Raw genomic sequence first — 24,212 nt, forward strand, 5'->3', positions numbered from 1 at the left:
GGGCAGAGACAGAGGGAGATGCAGATCCGAAGCAGGCTCCAGGCTCTGAGCTGTCAGCACAGAGCCTGACACGAGGCTTGAACTGACAAACTGTGAGATCATGACCTGAGCCGAAGTCGGACGCTTCACCGACTGAGCCACCCAGAAGCCCGATGTTTTGTTTTGTTTTGTTTTGTTTTGTTTTGTTTTGTTTAAGAGCAATGTGAGTTGGTAGGAACCTGGAAGAATCAAATGCCTTGAATTCATAATTGAACATCAGTTTTCTTAAGACAGTAACACAACAGCACAAGGGGTTCCCTTGAGTCTAGAGCATAGAGTATCTACAACCCACCCTCGAAGTCTTAACTTCAACCTTGCTGAAAATCCAGCTAAACACAGAGGGAGCACGTGGATGGCCCATTCCACCGCCCCACACGCTATCTGGCCATGCAGACCCTCTTTGTGTTCCCTGAGTAGAATGTTCGCTCTGCCTGACTTGACTTTTACGAGAGCTTTTGCCATCCTGGTCTCAGCAGCCCCATGAAACGCCTTGAGGCCTGAAATCCCTGCTGCCCCATTTCCCTCACTGTCTCCCAGCTCTGCAGGGGAGCCACACCCACAATGCCCAGTGTTTGTGGAACTGAATTCGGGGGTGGCTTACTCACTCGAAGGCTTGAAGTTGTTCTGCTAGACAAAGAATGATCTGTTGACTGAGTGGATGAATAACCAAATAAATGAACAAATAAAAGGATTGAGTGAAGCAGTCGGGTCTTGATGACATGAAAGTACAAAGATCTCAAATGTGGAAGCTCACTAATCACTTTCCTTTTGTCAAAACAGGTAGTTTTTCTGTGTTCTTCAGAAAGAAGTCACAGTGGAAGCTGACAGTGATGAACTCAGTTAAATTCTCCATAGCTTAGATGTAGTAACTTCCACTGGCTTGCTAGTCTTCCAAAACAAACAAACAAACAAACAAACAAAGCTGGTGGCAGGACCCACTGAGACCACTTTAAAAAAAAAAATTTTTTTTAAGTTTATTTATTTATTTTGAGAGAGAGCACAGGGGAGGGGCAGAGAGAGAGAATCCCAAGCAGGCTCCACACTGTCAGCACAGAGCCTGAGGCAGGGGTCGAACTCACGAACCATGAGATCGTGGCCTGAGCCGAAACCAAGAGTCGGATTCTTAACCGATTGAGCCACCCAAGCGCCCCTCACTAAGATCACTTCTATCAGAATCTCCAGAGATGGAGCCTGCACATAAGCATTTTTCTTAATTTCCCCATGGTGGATAGAAAAACTGCCATTTTGGTAGTTAGACTATGATTGTCCTAATGTCGTTCCCTTTGGATTGTTGAGAAATGTATTTTTTTATTCAAATAAGTTTTGAACAGGCATCTACACAACTGATCTCATGGACATAAGACTGTCTTCATATCTGCAAGCTTTTGTTTTTTCTGGATACCTGGATGCCTCACTCCCACTCCTTGGCTAATTGTTCTTAGCCCTCAAGGGCCAACCAAAGACCCTCTTCTCTCCCAGATAGCCTTCTGTGATCTCTCCTTTGGTGATCTTTTATTCCCTGAATTCTCATGGCACAGCATCTCTGATAGTTGGTGGATTTTATCATCTACAGCCCAATCATTTTCTCTCCCCAGGTAAACTCTGCCTCATTCACAGTATGTTACCCAGGGTGCTTAGCAGTCCTTTGTTTTCTGGGGCATTCGTAAAATATCTGCTGAAAGATTAAAAGCATAGAAATGGCACAAGGAAATGGAAGTTTCCCCAAATCTCTGATTTGGGTAGTAGATTAGCTTGGAGAATATGAGGGGGAAGGAAGTATGTTTGGAGAAAAATACACAGCAACAAAGTTCAAATTTGGAGTCATAGAAATGAAACTCAGCAATACAAATTTGAGAATGATCAGAGATAATAGTTGAGTCTTAATGTTCTTATCCACTGTCGTCATTTTTTCCATAAAAAATAACCTCTGAATGGAGTGTCTCTAAAAAGCAAGATAATTTGGACTATGGGAGCCTATATTTATATCCCAGCTCTTTATCTCTTGTTACCTGTCCTTGGGAGATTTTTGTAACCTCTTAAATCCTTAGTTATGAATCTGTAAAATGAAGTCAATAGCAGTACCTCTCTCTCAGCGTTGGGATAAAGAATTAATAAAACGGTGCATGTGACATGGTAATGATTCAATAAATGAGGGCTTGTGTTTACCGTTGGTATCATCATGATGGAGTGGCAATATGAAGCAATTTTGATTTAATGGAAAATAAGACCCAGTTTTAATATTAGTGTGATGGATAGGGACAGGATTTGTTTTAAAATTACCCTTCATCTCAATCTGGTTTTTGTTCAGTGTTTTCTCCATGGAAGACTGTAGCTGCATGTTTTCATAGAGGTCAACAGAATTAAGGTTTGCAAGAAAAGTGTATTTGTAAAAGTTGTTTCAAAATGGAACACTCTTCATTCTATGAACTCAAATGACTTCTTGAAATTTCTCAAGTTACATGACCTGAGGCTAAAACGAAACTGGGCGAAGATGAAAAGCAGAGCATTCTCTTGTGTTCATGTGTATTCTGCTTCAAAGAACTGCAAGCCATATCACCTCTCTCCAATTTCAAGTAGCAGATGTACGTGCCTGACAATTGTCTGATTGTTCATAATGCATCATGGTCAGACTACTGACCTTCATTTTTACTTACATGTACAGTGACATTCGCTGGGTCTCAGTCTCATCATCTGTAAAATGGAATTTGTTGAAGGTTTACATGAGTTAATACATGCAAGATGATAGCAAAACTCCTAGTGTATGACAATAATGCAAAAATATTAGGTATATTTGGCTAGTTTTCTTTTTTTCAGTGTGATCTTATTTTGAATGCCTAGCTTCGTCACGATCTGAAAATGTGAGACCCTTGTACTTGAACATCATCATGACTCAACAATGTCATTCATTCCACGTTCTTTCATTCAGTAGGCACCTATCGATAGCCCACTGGAAACTAAACTCTTTTTAATGTTGATTACGTGAGAGCTGAACTAAACTTTCAGTCCGATTCCCAACTTCCACTCTTTGTTCACTCCACCACCATGTGGTCATCAAGGCAGCTTTTTTGTGTGAGAACCCTAGGAACCAAGGTTGCACTTTAAGATGGCCCCGGTATAGGAGAGTGTCCCCAGCTATCTTATTTCCAGGGATTCTTAGCCAAGGATGCTCCCACAAACTCAGTTTGAGTCCTTATGTTGATTCTTGGCAGGAGTAAGGAGGATGTGCTACCTGTAATATTAAAAAGAAATCCTCAAGGAGCTAGCCATCCCTATCTTTGTGCAAGGCTATATAATTTCACCTTTGCCTACTCACTCTAAGCCTAGAGAGTTTGGAATGGCAGCCTCGGGCCCTACCAAGAAGTGTATGGGGCCTTGTCACTTCTGGGTTATGGTACCTAATAGAAATGCAAACAGCTTAACGCCCATTGTCATCCACACAGATAAAGGCATGACGTTATGGTTAGTGAATGCCCTGCGGTTCCAAGAATTTTCCAGACTCTGTGTTTACCAAAGATGAAATTAGCTATCTACTCATTTTCAGTAATTCACATGGTTTGCCAACTGTCAGCTCCTCTACCAGAAAAACCTGTAGACTAAGCAAAGCTAAGTTTACTAGATTTACTATGGTAAGGGAGAACACGACCTTGCAGAAGTCCAAAGGGAAATTGGGCCTGGTATTTATAAGGCCTTAGATCCTTGGCTGAGTTTGTTTAAGGTGGGTGTTCCAAGATGCAAAACAACTGGCACTGGGCAGAGTTTATAATGTAATAGCTCTGGACTGGTGGTACATAGAGGCAAGGGTCATGAAATGAGTTTTGATAAGCAAACTATTACTTTTGATAAGCAAGCTGCTCAGCTCACAGTCTGAACTTCCAGAGGCAGGTATTTTCTGAAGCAAGCAGTTGGATTAGTCTGTCCTCACATCATTTAACCCAGGGCCAGAAATTATGATGATACCACTTCCCACCTAAAAAATCATTATATGATGGGGCTGAATGTCTTCAAATCTCTCTCTCATTCTCCCTTCCTCTCTCAGTCTCTTCTTCTGCCTCTCCCTGCCCCCTCTTTTTCTCCGTTCTTTCCTCCCTTCCTCAATAATTTATGAAAGAGGCAAACTTAAGTTACTTTATGTAATGCATGTAATTTGGGGTACAAACAGCTACCAAGAAACACAACCAAAGTATAAGAAATCATCTTTATTACTACACAGAAGAATATGACAGTTGTTAGCTGAAATGACATAATCTTAACTACAGTCACTTTTAGGAAAAGAGGCCCAGGGCCAGTTTCCAGAGATTATAAAACAGCTTGTGTGCTTTTTTTTTCAAGGTCTGACTTATCCAAGGTCATTGAGGAAGGCTATAGTTTCAAGCAAGCCCAATTTTATATTCCTAACTCTTGATCTCTCAGGAATTGAAAAATAAAGTATTCTATGGCTCATTTACAAAATGCTGTGCTCAAACATGCACCCATGACTTTCACAGATGGTTACTATCAGACATTGACATCATATAGGGGAGGAAAAAATATTTTTCCTCTACCCACCTTAGGCTCTCCAGCTGGGGTCTTGTAACTGAGATAGGCAAAAGACAAATTAATGAGAGAAAAACAGAAGTTTATTAACTTGCATATGGCACATACACGTGGGAGCACCCAGTGATGGGTAGCTCAAAGAGGTGGTTAGAACTTATGCTTAAATATCATCTTAGGCTAAACAAAGGAAAAGGGATTGGGGGCTTCTGGGAGGGGGAGACAAGTAGTTATGGGAAGGTGACTAAGAAAAGTACGGTTAAATAGGGTTCCATGCTAAGGTTTGTTTTGCATATTTAAGTTGATGCTGTAAGAGTTGCTAAGGGTCCTCCTCCTCTTCCTGGTACAGAAGAGGGAGACATCTTGACAAAGGGAAATTGCCTTTACAAATGTAAATTTCCATTACAAAATGACAAGCTGTGCTGACTAGAGAAATTTTTTCCACTTCTGTTGGTGCCCAGTGGCCTTTTTCCCAAAATGACCCATATGCCAAAGGGACGTGGTTGGGGATGGCATGTTTTGGTTACGTTCACATCCAGATTCTTTTTGACTACAATTTACTTTAAAAAGATACCATGGGAAGAGCTTCTTACTTCTTAGATAGGAGCTGCACTGCTTGGCCCCAGTTGGAGATAAGCCTCGTTTCTGACGACTGGAATCTAGCTTGTTATTCCCTTACTGTAAGCATTTAATGTAATTTGAAAAATTGCAGATCTACAGAATCCAACTGGAAATGGAATGAGATATCATAGACACACCTGAGTTTTGATTCTTCCTTTCAAAAAAAAGTCATCCTCTTTTGTCTGTGAAATTACCTCGTTTTCAATTAAATTAGTCCCAGCTTTGAAAACAGAGAGGATCATTTCTTACATTACTAATGAAAACTTTTTTTTTTAACATTTATTTATTTTTGAGACAGAGAGAGACAGAGCATGAACGGGGGAGGGGCAGAGAGAGAGGGAGACACAGAATCGGAAGCAGGCTCCAGGCTCCGAGCCATCAGCCCAGAGCCTGACGCGGGGCTCGAACTCACGGACCACGAGATCGTGACCTGAGCCGAAGTCGGACGCTCAACCGACTGAGCCACCCAGGCCGCCCCACTAATGAAAACTTTAAGCGAGTTTGGGCCTCTTGCTTAAACTAATCTATACCAGCTTGTTCTACACGTGTTAGGTGCACTGCTGGTACTAAAATTTGAATATCAGAGTGTTCCTGGGATCAGTTTTGGCTTTGAAACAAGACAGCACCTCAACATGGATGGCTGTATCAATAACAGAGCTGTTGCAGAACTTCAGGAGTTAAGATGTCTCAAGGGGGAGCCCTCATAGATTTAATCAGCTTAAACCAGAATTTGCCTCATTTGTGAAAGTGAAGATCTGATTTTCTTGCTAATGTGAAAACCATCTCACTCCTCTGGAGTTAACCAAATTTTGTACCTATTTTGAAAATAAGCAAGAATAATTCTGCTTGATTCTCAGCATGTAACATGTATGCGATGCTTTCAAAAAAGAATTCCATGTCTGGGCTAGAAGCTGTTAGTGGCATTAGTAGGGTGACAGTTTTTGGTTATTGAGGCTGACAGTACAGTTCTTCTGCCTGCTCTCCCCACACATTTATCAGCCCCCACAGCCCTCTCTCTCGTCGTCACCACCTCGGTGAGACTCTTAACTCAGAATGATTGGGTGAGTCCAATTCTAAAAGGATTAACCTTCACCTAAGCCCCGGTGGTCACTGCAGTTTCCTCTCCTGAAATATTAAAGAAGAGAACTCAAGAGATCGTGTGTTCTGGTCAGCCCTCCCCTGGGATTCCTGGAAGCTTGAGGAGTCTTGGCCTAAGGAACTACCCTTTTTTCAATATTTTAAAATTATTTTAAAGTAGTTATTTGTTATAAATTGGGTGGTGGGAATCACTTATCATCAAAAAATGGATTGCTCTTAAGGGAAGGTTTATAAAAGAAAGATGAAGATTCAAATCTTAACAGAGAATTTTTATATCCCGGAAATACTGATATTCCGTTGATAAAATTCACTAAGGCTCTGTCACTATATCCAGCATCCAATCCGACTTTTCTGAAAAAAGAATATATACAATTACTTTTAAAATTTCCTATGACGGAGGGACGCCTGGGTGGCTCAGTCGGTTGAGTGTCCGACTTCGGCTCAGGTCATGATCTCGTGGTTCATTGGTTCGCGCCCCATGTCAGGCTCGCTGCTGTCTGTGTGGAGCCTGCTTCAGATCCTCTGTCCACCTCTCTGTGCCCCTGTCCCACTCGTGCTCGCTCGCTCTGTCTCAAAACTAAATTTTAAAAATCATTTAAAAAATGATAAAATAAAGTAAAATTTCCTATGATGCATAACACTACATGTTAAAGTTAAATTCTTCTATTTCACACTCTTATAACCATCTTTGTTCCATGTGTTTTAAAACACTCTTCTGCATGCACTACAGAATGACTGTCGCATCCATTTCCTGTAATTATTCTTCTCAAAGTAACATTCACATCGCATATTAAAAAAAAAATTTTTTTTATTGTTTTCGAGATACAGTTGACATAAAGCATTGTGGAAGTTTACGGTCTACAAGGTGTTGATTTGACACATTTATATATCACAGTACGTTACTGCCTTGGTATTAGCTAACACATCTCTCATGTCATATAATTATCATTTCTTTTTGTGGTGGGAACAGTTAAAATCTAGTCCCTTAGCAGTTGTAAATTGCATGATATAGTATTGTTGTTCATGACCACCAAGCTGTGCGTCAGATCTCCAGAACTTATTTATCTACCAGTTGCATTTCTGTACCCTTAAACAACACCACCCTAATTCTCCGACCTCCCAAACCCTGGTGATTACCATTCTGCTCTCTGTTTTTATTAGTTTGGCTTTTTAGATTCCACCTGTAAGTGATATCATACAGTATTTGTCTTTCTCTGGCTCATCTCACTTGGCATAATGTCCTCAAAGTCCATCCATGTTATTGCAGATGGCGGGATTTCCTTCTTTCTTGTGGCCAAGTAATATTCTAAGAATATATATACCACATCTTCTTTATCCATTCATCCACTGACAGATGGTTAGGTCGTTTCTAGATCTTGACTATTGTGAATAATGCTGCAATAAACACCAAATACAGATATCTTTTCTGTAACCTATTTTCATTTCTTTCAGATATGTACCCAGAATTGGAATGCTAAATACTATGGTATTTCTATTTTTAATTTTTTGAGGTCCCTCCATACTGTCTTTCATAACAACTGTACCAATTTACATTCCCCCAGTGGTTCCTAAGGGTTTCCTTTTCTCCACATCTTTACCAACACTTATCTCTTGTCTTTTTGATAATATCCATTCTAACAGATGTGAAGTGATATCTCAGCGGTAGTTTTGATTTGATTAGTGATGTTGAGTATCTTTTCATGTACCTGCTGGCCATTTGGGTGTCTTTTTTAGAAAAATATCTGTTCTGTTCCTCTGCCAATATTTATTCAAATTGTTTACTTATTTTTTGCTACTGAGTTGTATGAGTTCCTTACATACTTTGGATATAACCCCTGGTTCGATATATGGTTTGCAAATATTTTCGCCCATTCCTAGGTAGCCTTTATTTTTTCTTTCTTTTCTTTTTTTTTTGCTGTGCAGAAGCTTTTTAGTTTGATGTAGTCCCATGAGTTGCTTTTTACTTTCAAGTACCCATTATTGTCGCAACATTGTGGTAGACTTTATCTTTGAGGTCAGTGCTTTTCTTTTTTAAAAGCATTAAATGAGGCTGTGTGCAAATCTTGTTGAAGCTATGCCGCATACCATCTGGAAGAACTTTCAACACAATCCTAATTCACAACCACACCTTGAGGGTCATGACTTCTCAGGGACAGTTGAAAGTTTCTGTATCACGCACCCAAATACTCAGATACATGCACACACACACACAGATGCACAGGCACTCATGCATACACACACACACACGTGCACACAGCATAAATCGAGTACAGCGTGTCACGGGCCTCCAGATTTTGATCAGTCACCTTCCACCCACCCATGACTCACGGTGTGAATGGTGTGGATGGAGGAAGTAGACACACTCGTTTGCTCCCATTCTTTTCTCTTCTCTCCCTTCCCCAGATGTACACATTTTCACTCACAGAATAAGATGAGTAATAGATTCATTTAAAAGTAAATCTTCATATATATTATGTTAATTTTTAATTAGCTGGTGAATTTAAAATAAATTTTGAAGCGTTTATTTAAAATGAATTCAGCGTAACTTTTCTTTGGTTTGAGCCTCACTGATGCTCAGAGGTTATGTTTTAGGTCTAAAGATTAAAAGCAAATGAGGGGGTCATAGGAAAGGCCTGCACAGACAGAGGCAATGTTTGATTTTATTATGATTTAAGACTTAAGGTTATTAAAATGTATTTTTTGTCAATCTGAGTCTCTTTTTCTAAGATATCCCTTACCTCTTTTAGGGAAAAAAAACCCACACAATTACCTTCTATTAAAATAAAGGATCCAATGAAAGTAATTAAGATTTTATTAAAGAAATTTTAATAAACCAATTACTGCTTATGAATATGGATAATCTCAGGGAAAAGAGCCACCCTGTGCCTGAAATAAAAATAAGCTATATTTTAAATATATTTAGTATACGTAATTAGTTATTTAAATGTCTTCTCAACTAAACCTACTGTCAAAATTATATTTGGAACAGCAATAATTTTATACTTAAAGGAAAGCTTTTGAATCCATATAATTAAAGGAAAGATGCTACAAAAATTTTATTAGAGATTTTAACCTCAAAGAAATTAGCATATTTTCAACAGGTAAATTGAAATTTGCTAGTGACCATCAACCAAAATACTAAAACATTTTTATGTTACTTTCAGATACGAATAAATGAGGTAGCTCATATAGATACCAAATATCACTGTGAATTCAGTTTATTCCACAGGTTTTTTTCACAAATTGAAATTTTAGCACTACGTTAGCTAATTTAGAATTATCAAGGAGTTAATACAAGATAATTACTCAGATACAACATTGGAGATGAGCCTTCTAATGCTAAATTGACTAATGTCTTTGAGCAGCATAAATTGTTCTCTACTAGCTAAAAGTGGAATTTCTGTAGAGTTATATTATCTGTATTTCTGTGGAGGTTATAGTGTTGTTGAAATAACATTTTGTATTCTCACTTGGACTTATTACTTATAATATCTGCTATTTTATTTTTTTACGTCATGGCTTCATTTGCCTGGAGCACATGTCATCTTACAATGGTCTATCATCCAGCTATTAATTCTTGTATTTATTCAGCACCTGAATGGTGAGCACCTGATATGTGTCAACGCATATTCTGTGTGTTGTATGTGTTCTGTATGCTATGAACACTCAGGCCTCCTGGTTTCATGTCGTGTCTGGGACCTTGTTGGGGAGGAACAGTGAGGAAATGGCAGAAGTTCAAATAATGGGAAATAGGAGTTAGTGATGAGGTCTCTGCTAAAAATTAAAATACTCTCATAGCAGGTGTCTGGGAAGCTAGTTTAGAGTGATCCAGAAAACTTTCGCTGAGTTTTTGCACCTTTAAGGTACCATGTGAGCAGAAAGAAAGATCAGCCTTGGAAAGCTCTAGAGAAGAATATTCCAGGCTAAGAGAGCCGTAGGTCTAAGAGATCGGAATTTCAAAGGAGCTTGTGTGTTCAAGGAGAAGAAATATGGCCATGATGCCCGCAGCAAAATGACTACAGTTACAGCAATGGAAGGGCCCTGAGGGCAGGGACGTTTTGTTTTCTTCAGTAATGTATCCACAGTATCCCACACGGAACCTGGCACCTAGGTCCTTAATGTGCATGGAGTGACTAAGTGAATGAATGATTCAAGATGAATTTAGAGATTTAGGGAAATGTCTGATCATGAAGCTGTAATAAGAGATTTAACTTTGTTTTAAGCATAGCAATATTTTAAGGGGATGTGTAAGGGCGCCTGAGTGGCTCAGTCGGTTAAGCATCCGACTTTAGCTCAGGTCACGATCTCACAGTCTGTGAGTTCGAGCCCCACATCGGGCTCTGTGCTGACAGCTCAGAGCCTGGGGGCTGCTTCAGATTCTGCGTCTCCCTCTCTCTCTACCCCTTCCCCGCTCATGCTCTGTCTCTCTCTGTCTCAAAAATAAATAAAAACATTAAAAAAAAATTTTAAAAAAGGGGGGACGTGTAGTAGATTGAATGTTGGCCCTCCAAAGAAGTCCATATCCTAAATCTTAGAGCCTGTGAATGTTATCTTAGGTAGTAAAGGGGCTTTACAGACGGGATTAAGTTAAGGATCTTGAGATGGGGAGATTATCCCAGATTACCCAAGTGGGCTCAGGGAGATCACAAGTATCATTATAACAGGGAGGCAGGGAGGTTCAGAATCCCAGAAGGGGATGTGATAATGGATGCTGAGGACGGAGTGATGCAAGCCTCAGGCCAAGGAGCACAGGCAGCCTTTAGAAGTTGAAAAAGACAAGGGAATTCTCCCTTAGAACCTCCAGAAGGAGCGCCGCCCTGCTCATGCATTTTATTTAGCCTTCAGATCTGCAGAATTGTAAGATAATAAATATGCATCATTTTGAGCACCATGTCTGTGGTAACTTGTTACAGCATGAATGGGAAGCTAAGACACTATTATTCCAAATTAAAGCAAGTGGTCATTTAATAAGTTGCAAACATGACGATGGTTACATTCTTAAAAGTCAATCACTTATCACGCTCACTTCGGCGGCAGCACGTGTACTAAAAAAAAAATCAGCGTTTGTAATCTAAATTAAAATGCACTTTGTATTTAGTTGCAGTATTTAGGTGGATCCTCCTTCCTGTATCTTCTGTTCTCTCACAGCAGATGAAGAGGGTAAGAGAACCAGGGGCTCTAAGTTACGAGAGGGGTAACCAGGAAAAAAGTGTGGTAGAAGGGAAAAAACTGAGCCCAGAGACCGAGACAAAGGAGGAGGAAGAGAAGGGATCCCATGCAGCGTCTGAGTGTCAGGACTCCAGGGATGGCAAATCTGGGTGGTTCTGGCTCAGGGTCCCACGTGAGACTGTGTCATCTGAAGCCTTACCTGGACCCAGAGGTTCTGCGCCCAAGGCAGTCTCCACGTGGCTGTTGGCCGGAGACCTTGGTTCTTTGCCCCATAGGCCTCTTCAGAGCAGCACTGGAAGATCTTCCCAGCGGGACAGCTGGCTTCCCCTCCAACCAGCAGAAGCCGAGACAGAACTTGGAGGGAGCAGCGGTACCTTTTCTGTGACTGAGTCTCCAAAGCCACCTCCGCCATATTACGTCAGTTAGGGCAAGTCTCTAAGTCCAGTGCTCACTCCCAGCGAGAAGGATTGGGCTCCGGCATTAGAAGGGGATGTCAAAAAAGAGAATAACAAAAATGTTAAGCCAGCACAGAAGGAAGAGGACGGAGTGAAGAGAAATTTAAGCAGAACAATGACTTCTCGTTTCTTTATAGAGAATGCCTAGATATGCCCATTTTTCTCAAGTAATCTCTCTCCCGTCTGCCAGGACTATGGATGTGTGTGTGTAGAGGTGTGTGTGTGTGTATGTGTGAGTGTGTGTCTGTCTGTCTGTAGCAAGACAGCTTTAGAGTTCTGGCTGTTTCCCGCTTTTGACTCCTGTCAGACATGTCAACCTTTATCTCAAATAACCTCCAGAGACCTCTGGTTCTACACTCGAGTGGGTCTATACGTCCAGATAACGTAACCAAAACTCTCTGAATTCCCCTCAAAAGAAATTCTGCCGCATTACATCCATCTGGCCAAGCCCTCATCGAAACAGAGGAGTTAAAAGCTGCCCCCAGTCACAGGTCCAGTGCACCCCTCCCGGGTCAGGAAGCACTTGGGGGTTGCAGATGGGAATTAGTACAGGAAGTTCAGAGGCGGGATCTAATGCAATGATAAGCTGTCTGGAACATGAAACAAGGATGGAGCCAGTCTGGAAGGTGGGATGAATGGGAACAAGGAAACTTCTGTCCGTGCTAAATGCTGAATCAGGTTACACTAATTAATGAATTAATGAGGAAGGTAATGAAGAGAAGAGCCCAATAAAGAGTTATCTTGGACCATCTCCTGTCCCATCATTCACTTCTTGTCAGATATTAGATTAGGCCTTCACACTTCCTTTGATTTTCCCCTCTTTAGACCTTTTTCCTGGTTGTTAGAAAACAGTAAAGATTGTTTTATTTTTGCAGAATGCCTTTAGATTCTTTTAAATCCATTGCATGTAAAAATGCAGAAGACTTTCTTTTACTAATTAGGTTTTAGAGGAAATGTATTTTAGAGCAAAACATACCACCCATAACAGGAAAAAAATAGTTACAAACAGAGAGGGAGGGAGGCAAACCATAAGAGACTCTTAAATACAGAGAACAAACCGAGGGTTGATGGGGGGCTGGGGGAAGGGCAAAATCGGGGGGGGAGCATTGAGGAAGACACTTGTTGAGATGAGCAATGGGTATTGTATGTAAGCGATGAATCACGGGAATCTACCCCCCAAACCAAGGGCACACTATATATGCTGTATGTTAGCCAACTTGACAATAAATTATATTTAAAAAAAAATACCATCCATATTTTAAAACATATATGCCTCAATTTTCATGTATTGGTATTTTCAAATCGGGATTTAAGAATGAAAAAAATTATATTTTCTGGCTCTATGTGTGTGCATCGTATCCTTAGAAGAACAGACACAATCCTTGTAATGTGATATTTTTTAAAGTTTTCTTCAGATACTTGGGTAGATATTAATTTCATTGTAATGTGCTTTTTTAAATCTGAACACCTAATTGTTTTATGAGAAAAGACAATTTTCACAAGACTACAAATGAATGTATTTTGATTTTCTTTAAAAAAATTTTTTTAATGTTTTATTTATTTTTGAGACAGAGAGAGACAGAGCATGAGCAGGGGAGGGGCAGAGAGTGAGGGAGACACAGAATCCAAAGCAGGCTCCAGGCTCCAAGCTGTCAGCCCAGAGCCCGACGCAAGGCTCGAACTCATGAACCACGAGATCATGACCTGAGCCTAAGCTGGACACTTAACTGACTGAGCCACCCAGGCCCCCCTGTATTTTGATTTTCTAAAATTTGGTAAAATCTCTCTTAATGGACTGAATAAGCAGCTTTATATATTATTTAAAGCAAGATAAATGTATGTGATAATATTGCTAGCATTTCAAATCCGTCCGAATCAGAATGTATTTTTGAGCACCTTCTGTGTACCACTGAGCATTTTTTTGTGTGTACCCAGTCTGCAATTCTAATGGTAATGCAAACATGTGCATAGAAGTTTATAGAAAATGGTCTATATACTAAAGCAGGGTGGGCGAAATCTTTCCATAAAGGGCCACATAATAAATGATTTTGGCTTTATGGGCCATGCAGTCTGTCACAAATATTCAACTCTTCCCTTGTAGGCCACAGACAGTATGTAAATAAACAGGCAGAGCTATGTTCCAATAACACTTGATTTACCAAAACAAGCCGGCAGGATTTGCCCTTGAGCCAACCCCCTGTGCTAAAGGATTAGTTTATATATATGGGATGGCAAAAACATTTTGTTTCCTTTGCATTTACTTCAGTAAAATTCCCAGCAAATGTTATTTTGAAAGACAACTGACAGGATTTGTCTCTATAGTCACATTTTTATAGAACTGATTTAAAACTGTTCCTTCAGTTGTGAACAATCGAACATTGTCAACTTTCAGATGAGTATTATTAATGCCCTTGGTAAGTTCAACATGTGCCATGAAAAACTAACAAATTTCAGAAGTACCTGTGTCCTGTTTGTTCTATTCATAACACAGTAGATAAAACGCAGTCTCACGTTAAACGTTTATTGAAAGCTTATTAAACAAGTAAGTTGGAAGTTGTGTTTCTAAAAATAAATATTTAATCTCCATGTCTGCAATGATGATGCACATTTAGATTAGTCTTGAGAAGAAAATACAGTCTTTCATAAAAAATTAGAATATAATTCTGTTTATTTTACCTTCATGTGTTCTGTTTTGAACAACAAAAAAATACTTTAAGAGCATTTTCAGATGTTATAACTTATACGTAGTACTTAGGAACATTTCTAAACTTAATCCTATTTTTAAGATTTCCTTTAAAAATATGTAAGGGGCACCTGGTGGCTCAGTCGGTGAAGCGACCGACTTCAGCTGAGGTCATGATGTTGTAGTTCGTGAGTTCGAGCCCCACGTCAGGCTCTGTGCTACCAGCTCGGAGCCTGGAGCCTGCTTCGGATTCTGTGTCTCCCTCTCTCTCTGCCCCTCCCTTGCTCACACTCTGTCTTTCTCTTTCTCTCTCAGAAATAAACATTAAGAATTGTTAATAAAAATATTTGAAACCCTAAAACATTCCATCTGTCCTAAAACTTTAGCTTTTTCTCTGCCTACATTACTTTCTGTTCTAGTCTGTCCTCTGCGGACATGCCCTCTGCTCTCTACTGCTCCCTGTTCTCTGCATCCTCCACGAGCATTGCCTTCTGAGAAAAACTGACAAAGCTGTCACAAGTGACAGTGAATTTAAATTCCTTGTTGAGCATCAGACCTGATGCTGGACTCTCATAAGGTCCTGCGTGTTGGTGGCCGTTTCTAAATGGAGGCCGCATCAATCAAACTGTCCATATGTGCGTATTGAGGTCTTGGATAAAACAAGGATGTCCTGCTAGTTCGTAGCTCAGATAACTTTCACAATTCTTTTGTCTTGGTTCGATTTTTGGATACGTAGGCCTGCTGTATTAAAAGTGAACAGAAGCCTGGTTGGTATCCATAGTTCAAATCAGACCTCACCCTCTTCGAGATGGAACGAAGACGATGGTGTCACAAGTCTTATGCCCGCTTGTCAGGTTTTCACAGCAGCCCTTTAATGGGTTCTCAGAGATGTTCTAAAATCAAGGGTGCGCTCTAGGTCGTGCGTTCACACTCTCTAAGTCCGCCTTGCCCTTGACTTTAACTTGATTAGGGAAAACGGTTTTGAGATGAGAAAAAAGAGTGGCCATCCAAAAGCTCTGTTTGTGTGTATCTTGCAGGAGTCCTTTGGAACCTCTCGTCTTGTGACGCCCTCAAGATGCCAATCATCCAGGACACCCTGGCAGTGTTGACCAATGCCGTGATTATCCCTCATTCGGGCTGGGAAAATTCACCACTCCAGGATGATCGGAAAATACAGCTGCATTCCTCACAGGTGCTGCGAAATGCGACCGGATGCCTAAGGTGAGTGGCACCCTTGCTGCCTCCCGCTGCTGTCATATGCTTTCTGCTTCTGCAATTTTCATTGCTGCTTTACTGAGGATCAGAGCGTCCCAGAAAGATGAATGTTGACATGGTGAAGAAGGGTAAGAGGCTAGCGAAAATCATTTCTAATGAGGTACTGACGAGGTGTAGGCATCTTCTTCTATAAGTCTTTTATTTAACATGTTTTCTTGAGTCTTGGGCAAAAAATAAACATTTTCATTCCAACCAAAAGTAATTAGTTTTCTTTGATTAAAAACAATAGTTCACAGTAGTTTCTTTCCCATGTTATAGTATATCATGCGTATAGAATAACCAGGCAGGCCAGTTGGTGGGGGGAGAGTCTATGACATATACGTAGGGAGCTAATTAAGTGGCATCACTAATTTTGGTTTTCATTTTTAAAAGTTTGTCTGTGTGACTACCGGAGCCCATAATGCTTAGAGATAACTTTTTAACAAAGCCTATTGTATGAAATGTTTTTTTTTTAAATAATGAAAGTAGCAAATACATTCTAGTTCTCTCTCAGTGCCTTTTTACAAAAATCATCCCCCAGAAATCTCTTGAGAAGTCTTACAATCACCTTAATTTTTGTTTAACTTTTGCTCTTAGAAAAGAATGTAATAATCAGGATACAGTTTTTCCAAACTCGGGCAACTGTGCCCCCAAGGATGCTGTCTTTGGTACCAAAGTTGCAAATCTCTGCTAGATAAACTTAATGATGAGGTGGGAGTACCAGAGCAACCCATGGTACCCAGTCAAATGATCTGTATTTCAGACATAAAATGTACAGGTTTGTTTTAGCTGAGCTGCCTCAAAGCTGTCATCTTGCCTGCAATGGATTGGTTTCCAGGGGCAAAAACTGGTCTCTACTGAGAAGGAACAAAATCACCTTGGTGACATTAATAATAATTATCTCATGAATATGTATAGCAATGCTCTGGGCCTCCAGTCTTGAGAGGGGTGGTGCGTTGGTGTAAATGTGTGTGTGTAGAGGGAGATAAAGCGAGTCTACCTCCATAAATATCGACATACATTCGCAGACAGGAATAGGAAATCCTCTAACGATCTTGCCGTTCCTCAAGGTCACGAAATAATGATCTTTTGACATGATTTCTCTGGCTAAGCTTTACCATAAGCCAAATTTACAGTTCTCCAAAACTCCCTGTTGAGACATTCATTCTATAACCTCTTACATTCTGTTATCCTTCAGAAAACTCCTGCCCCACCAGAAGAAATATAACTCCTTCCCAAAGCTAAAGCTGTAAGCCACTTCCAACTTTTTATACCTGATTTTTCTAGTCCAGTTATTTTCAACTATTGTGGGTCGTTTTTTCCCTTCTTAGCATCTTTGACTTAAAGAGTGTCATTGTTCCTAATAAGGATCATGGAAGAAGTGCCTCGGAATCAATTGTAGACGTATGGTCAGTAAAGACTTGGCGAACTCCGTCAGGTAAAATTCTCTCTGAATGATACAGTAACACAATTCTACATTCAAGATGTTAGACTTATGGATGTGGGCCACCTCCATTAAGAGCATACCTTCAGCACCATTTGATCAAAAGTCAGATGAGGAAGCTAGACCATGTAGGTTCACGGGGCTGCTTCGTAAGTCATCTGGCTGAGTTGAGCATCTGGGATGTGACGCAGAGTGAAGATAGGTCAGATCGGGATCAGATCAGAGAAACTATCCATCCCTCTCGGTTCACACATACAGCGGGTTGGCCATGTGCTGCTTACACTGAATATGGCCGGGAGCAAACACATCATAGGAAGCAAAAAGGGGGACATCTGATTTAGAAAGAATTTCCTGTAGTCAAATTGGGTTTCCTTAGTCAAGATGCAACCAGGTTTAAGGGTTTTCCCACTTTTCTGAGTTTATCATGTAATTGGCAAAGCAAAACGCGACAATATATGGTAAATACTTAATTTCCCCCTTATTTCATCAAACCCCTGCCTTTCTACAGGAAAATAATAATTTGTCCTCTCTTATTTAAATGTGTTTGTGAATCATTCCACATGGATGAGCAGGTTGAGCTGAGAGAGGAAGAAAATAGCGTTGGGAAGGGGCGAAAATGAATTTACCAAAGACTCAGTGGACAAAGTTCAAGAAATTCCAACTAACATTTGACACGTAACTTACAACCAGTGTTGGCACACCAGAACAGTCACGAATGTTTTTAGCATGATGGAAGATTCTAGATTTTAATTGTTGAGGTTATATGCATTCTTGATTTTTCCAAGAAAGCCTGGCTTTTTATTTATGTTAAAGAAATTACTTTGTACGCTATTCCTGCCTTTCAGCAGTGTCAACCATGAGCATTTACTGAGTGTCTGCTGTTTGCCAGAGAGGGATCAGGGAGGCAGAAATAAACAAGGCTCAGCAAAAGCCCCCTGGGAACTGCAGAAATGATTCGAATATACTCCTTAAAATGTATATGAACAACCAGATTGTCTCAGTTTATAAATCATATCTGGACTTGTACCTTTGCAAAGAACATTTTCTTCTATCAAAATATTTAGAAAGAATTTGATGCTTTGGTGCTGCTAAAAGCAAAAAAAGGAAAAACTCAGCAATTGTTCTTGTCATTTTCATGGACTAAATTTATATTGCATATAAAAACAATACAGTGAATTTTCACAGCAAAAAAGATATAGGAAGTTTGTGTAACATTTGCATACTTTGATCTGGTGTATTAATTTATAGCTTTGGTTTTGAAAGTTGCCCGAATTGTATAAAAATGCCAAATTTACATGTTAGAATTATTTTGCAATGTGTCATGACCACTGCTATCATATTCCATGAAATCTGGCTAGAACGTTCAGTATATGTTTCAGGAACTTGTTTAGTTGGTAAGAAAGAGCCAGCTGCATTTGGCCAACAAAATGCACCTGTCCGCACGTGGGTGCATAAGGAATTCGATGTAAGTGGGGACTAAGTTGGCATACACCACGTTAAGTGTCACAACTGGCAGATAATACTTCAGTTCATTTCATGTGATTTATGGATATTTCACTGCAAAGGCAAAGAAAATTAGTAACCTTAAAAAATAATGTAAAATATGCACAAAAGATTTCTTACTGTCTTCCTGTTTTAGATCTTATTCCTTGTTAGGGAATCATTTTTAAAACTAAGGCATTGTTGAGGACCATCCGATTATATTAAGATTTTTTTCAGTTATTTGCTTTTATAGAGTTCAACTTCTAGAAACCCTCCACAACCTTTTAAGGATCAGGGGTTCCATATAATTCAGTCCTTTTCATAATTATACATTTTATAAACTTATTTTGAGAGTGTGATTTTCCCATTACCATTCATTATCAAACAACACTTGGAATTAAAAAAAAAAATTACAAGTAGCAAGGCACATGAGTCACTGTTTAAGTATTTTTGATATGTGGGATGTCAGTTAAATTTAATTCAGCTATCTGCCCTCGGGTGATATTTTCCCTGATACTGAGTTGGAATGGAAACTCTCCTTTCTCATGAATTCTTGAGAAATTGGAAGAATGGAGCTGTGTGAGTGCATGTGCGTGTGCATTCGTTCATTCCGAGGTTTGACCTGGCAACATGTTTATCGGATAATTTTATACAGTGTCGATAGAGGTAAGGTTTTGACTTTGAAAATGAACATTTTGATTCATAAAATCCCCATCTTCCAGGGACCAGAAACTTCTACTTCAAATACATTGTTTATTCTCGTATTTATTATAAGTTCAATAGCCTATGGTCAGTTGGTCGGGAAGCTAGTACCTGCACTCACATCCTGACTCCCGGGCCAGCCTGCTCCCGCTGTGCCACACAGAGAGGAAATACAATGTCCTGTGAAGTGCCAGGAGCACATCTGTGCTCAGAGCCTCGCAACCCACGGAGCACCCAGTTGGCGGATGGACTCGCTCTCCTTTGTGTTGGCTCCTTTAATTTGCTTCTGGACATCCACTGAATTGCATCATCTCAGCCAACACCCATCCAAATTACCAACTGTCTTCCTCCTCCTTCTCCTTTCCTACTTCCCATTCTTCCCTCCCAAGGCTGCCAGTATGGAGTGGGAAGCAACATGGACAGTTAGTCATGGAGCCTCACGTCAGCCCCTTCCCTCCACCTCCACCTTAAATCTTAATTTAGGCAATTAGTCAGAGCAATGGATGCCTTTTTTAAAAACATAAGACTGTATTTTAAGACATACCCTAGAAAACAAGGTTGACATTATTTTCCCAGTACTCAGGCTCCTTCATTCTTTTACTGATGGCTTGATTCTCTTTTACTGATGGCCCCACTCTTTTTCCAGGATAGTATTTCCTAACCTGGGTGGCCTTTGACCCCAGTAGGAGCTTTGATGGTGGGTAAAAGTACATTTATCGGGTCACTGATGGAGAGCAGTGTTCTTAATTTTTGTTCCTAGCAGGATTCAAATTTGTTTGTGTCATTTCGGAGTGGGAAGCCGAGGTTAGGCATTTAAGTAATTGCTATTCTAAAAGACATCATCTTTTCATTTTTCAGAAAGAAAAAAATATATTATATATGCAAATTGTACCACTCTTAAATGTTCCAAAGCTTATCAGAGTGAAATTTAAGGTGGGGAGGAGGGGCGGGGAAAGCCTATGCCTTCCTAAGCTAAAATCTGGACCGCTAACACTGTTCAAACCTTAGATAATTGTGTACATTCTTAATAAACTCTGTCCAGCTTCTCAAGACTTCTCTTTGGCGGCAGATGTACCGATACCTAGTGGTATCCACACGCCCCACCAGCCTGCAGCAGGGGCCATACTCATGGGGAGTGTTCTAAAGAGAAGAGACTCTTGCCTTTGCCTTCTCTCAAAAGATACGGTAAATCTTCACGGAAAGATGTCATATCATGTTGACATAGCAAAAATTTAAGCACATATGACATATAAAATGAAAAGTTAATGCCCTTAGTCCTTTTCCATTTAAAATTCATTTTGGGGTAGGAAATGGAATTTTTCAAAAGCAGATCTCTATTTGTTCCTGAAGTATCCATCTGTCACTGAGGAAAGAGGATAGAAATGGAAAAAAAAAATCTCTTAAATTTTGTTGAAGGAGCGAGTTGATAAGAATGATGGCGGCTAGATTGTGGGGCTCATGGCGGCCGGTGATTAGTGGGGGTCGGACTGCGTCTCTGCCAGCATCCTTCTTCCAGCCCCCACCCTGGACACACACTAACGCTCCCCCTCTTCCTTGCTCCTTCCTCTTTTATGATGTTTGTCTTTTGCTCCAATACTGCCCAATTTAAGCTTTACTGTTTGATAAAAACCATTTTCAAATATGGCCTAAAGTGAATGCGGTAAAACGTTAGGTATGGCTTAGGTCGTAAGTATGCATGAAGCTGTTGGATTAGCTTTTTCTTCACTTGATGATGAAGGAGTCCTCCAGGAAATGGCTTTCCTTTGGCCTAAGTTAGGCAAGTCAGACCTTGAAAGAGATTCAGTTCTGCGTGAGGATTGTTTCATTGTACCGCATATAATCAAATACTTTTCCTAACTTGGGCCGAAATGATCAGCTTCAACTATAACGTGTATTGCCCAACCACAGCCTGGTTGCTGAAAAGTGAAGGTCAGACTGGCCCCACCCGAGGACAAGCTCGTTGTAGCTGAGATCGTTGTAATGGGTTAAATAAGTGTGTCCCCCCCCCTCCACCAAAAGCTATGTCTACCAGGAACCTCAGAATGTGACCCTATTTGGAAATAGGGTCTTTGCGGGTAAAACTATTTAAATTAAGATGAGGTCATACTGAATTAGGGTGGGCCTGAATCCAATGGATGGTGTTTGTTTGTTTGTTTTATTTATTTAATTTGAAGTTGAGAGAGAGAGAGCACGCGTGCTGGGGAGGGGCAGAGAGAGAGGGACAGAGAGAATCCCAAACCAGCTCCACACTGTCAGGACAGAGCCTGACAAGGGGCTTGAACTCGTGAACTGCAAGGTCATGACCTGAGCTGAAATCAAGAGTCGGACGCTTAACTGACTGAGCCACCCACGTGCCCCGATGGTGTCTTCATAAGAGGGCATAGACACAGAGGAGGAGGCCACGTGAAGACAGAGGCAGAGATTGAGGCGATACAGGGAAAAGCCAAGGACTTTCGAGCATGGCTGAAAGCCATGAGAAATGAGAAAAACACAAAGAAGGGTTCTTCCCCAGAGTCTTCAAGAGGGAGCATGGCCCTGCTGACGCCTTGATTTTGGACTTCTAACCTCTCAAACTGTGATAGAAAAAGTTTCTGTTGTGTTAAGCCCCACGCCCCATGCCCAGTGTGGGTGGTACCTTATTCTGGCACCATCAGAACCTCTACAGTCACACTAGTAAGTAACCAGCGGGGGCCTACAAATCCAGGGAGCCACCAGAGAACACAGCCAAGGGAGGGGGAAATGGTAGCTGACTCCCAGACACTGCCTGTCCCCACACAGTGTTCAGGCACAAGAACAAACTCCCCAGATAGGGAGCTGTTTGTTCTCTAGCCCATCTTCCTCCATAGCTCAGGTGCAAGGCCAGACATCCCTGGGACGGGACTGGGCTCTGCCCAGCCTCAGCCAAAGAAGGATCGCATGCACCCTCTGGACTGGGTAGACGCGAAACACGTGGATCTGGTTTTTGTGTTTTCTGCTCCTATTTATGGACCAACTTCCCGTTTCCTCCAACCTTTAAACTACCTTCTGAAAGTTGTGTGGGTTATTCTAGGAGCCAGGAGCCATTCTAGGTTTTTCAGGCAGGGCACATGACATTTAGGGATCGTTTAAGGAAGTTGGCTCCAGCAGCTGGGGACAGGATGAATGCTTTCTGCATCTCGCGTGAAACATGACTGTATTTCCCATTTAAAATACCAGAGATCAATATCCTAAAGATCCCTGTCATGGCCATTATCATCATTTCAGAGTGAACTGTAGGTGAGGCCTCGCCAAGCGTCCTTTTTTACCATTTAATCTGCCGGCTCAATAAGACAACTCCGTTCCAATACTGTTTGGCTGTGTTACGTTTTGTCATGCATAGTTAGGACTTTATCTCCAGCCGAAGTATTCGCATAAGGCTAGCTTTGCTAACTTCCACAGCTCATTTCCTAGAGCCGCTGAGTCATTTATTTATTTTTACTATTCTGTTCCCACTTCAACATCTTGTCCTGAAGGACAACAATATGCAACCCTAATTTTTCCATCTATCTTTGCACACGAGAATGTTATTAAGCCCATCAAAGGAGCTGCACTGAGCCTTTGCTTATGAGTATAATTAAACTCAGACCCTCGATTGGTCACTTTAACCCATCTAATGGATGAGCACTTGGTCCCATGGGTCCACTCATTCTGGAGTGACCTTGAGAAAACCCGTTCACCAAGTAACACTACTGATAACCACACTCTGGCTGGAAAGCTCCAAGGACATTTATTTTATTTGGTTTACCCCTGGCATTAGCCATAGGTAAGAGGAGGAATTATTATGACTTTTAAGCTAGGTTCAGTTGGTTGCCAATATTATTCAACCATTAAAAAGAATGGTTTTGTCGCCGTGACTTGCTCATTCCATAACTGAAAGCGTGTACCTCCCACGCCCCTTCACCCATTTTGCCCATCCCCCCACACCCACCCTTCTCACAACCATCAGTTTGTTCTCTGTATTTACGAGCTGGTTTCTGGTGTTCTTGACTTGTTTGTTTAGATTCCACACGTAAGTGCAATCATATGGCATTTGTTTTTCACTGTCTGACTTACTTCAGCATAGTGTATGTAGTAAAAAAATTTTTAAAAATCTGTTTTAAAAAGTGTTTCTTTTATTTTTTTTAAGTTTATTTATTTATTTTGAGAAAGACAGAGAGAGCAAGCAGGGGAGGAGCAGAGAGGAGAGAGAGAATCCCAAGCAGGTTCTGCACTGTCAGTGTAGAGCCTGATGAGGGGCTCGAACCCACGAACTGCAAGATCATGACTTGAGCCGAAACCAAGAGTCAGACATTCAACCAACTGAGCCACCCAGGTGCCCCAGTTTTTTTTTTTTAAGTCTTGTATAATGAGTTCTGGATTAATCTTGTGTTGCAGCTGAACTGAGCACTCTTTATCCAGGGACTTAAAACAGGAATGACGTAGACTGTATGGATGCTATGAAGAGAGGAGAGCCACTCACCCACTCACGCCTGGTGTTCCCATACCTGGCCCCAAAGCAGAGGCTATTCGTCACCTGAGCAGCTCTCCACTTCCGATCCCTGGGTCTATCACGGATGCAAAGTGAATGGTTTTGTTGAGTCATGACTCAGCAATGAAGGTCTTCTTTGAAGGAAGGGAACAAGTTGGGTGGCCGAAAGAGTTTGGAGTATTAGGGCCCCATCAGAGAGGACAGTTGGGCTACCCACCTGAGCAGCTCCCTTGGTGACGAGGGCTCCCA

The 24,212-nt window shown here is 40.9% G+C and overlaps 1 protein-coding gene across 4 annotated transcripts in view; it reads left to right on the forward strand.

The window, feature by feature from the left end:
* The window catches only part of CTNND2 (catenin delta 2), a 925,778-nt gene that overhangs the window by 738,565 nt on the left and 163,001 nt on the right, over positions 1-24,212 (forward strand). For all 4 annotated transcript variants that reach the window (XM_042953082.1, XM_042953076.1, XM_042953088.1 and 1 more), the window contains one exon: positions 15,633-15,816. In XM_042953082.1, the coding sequence (XP_042809016.1) occupies positions 15,633-15,816 (184 nt within the window). The remainder of the gene's footprint in view (positions 1-15,632; positions 15,817-24,212) is intronic.

The sequence above is a fragment of the Panthera leo genome, chromosome A1, assembly GCF_018350215.1.
Source record: "Panthera leo isolate Ple1 chromosome A1, P.leo_Ple1_pat1.1, whole genome shotgun sequence".
NCBI classification, from domain to species: Eukaryota; Metazoa; Chordata; class Mammalia; order Carnivora; family Felidae; genus Panthera; species Panthera leo.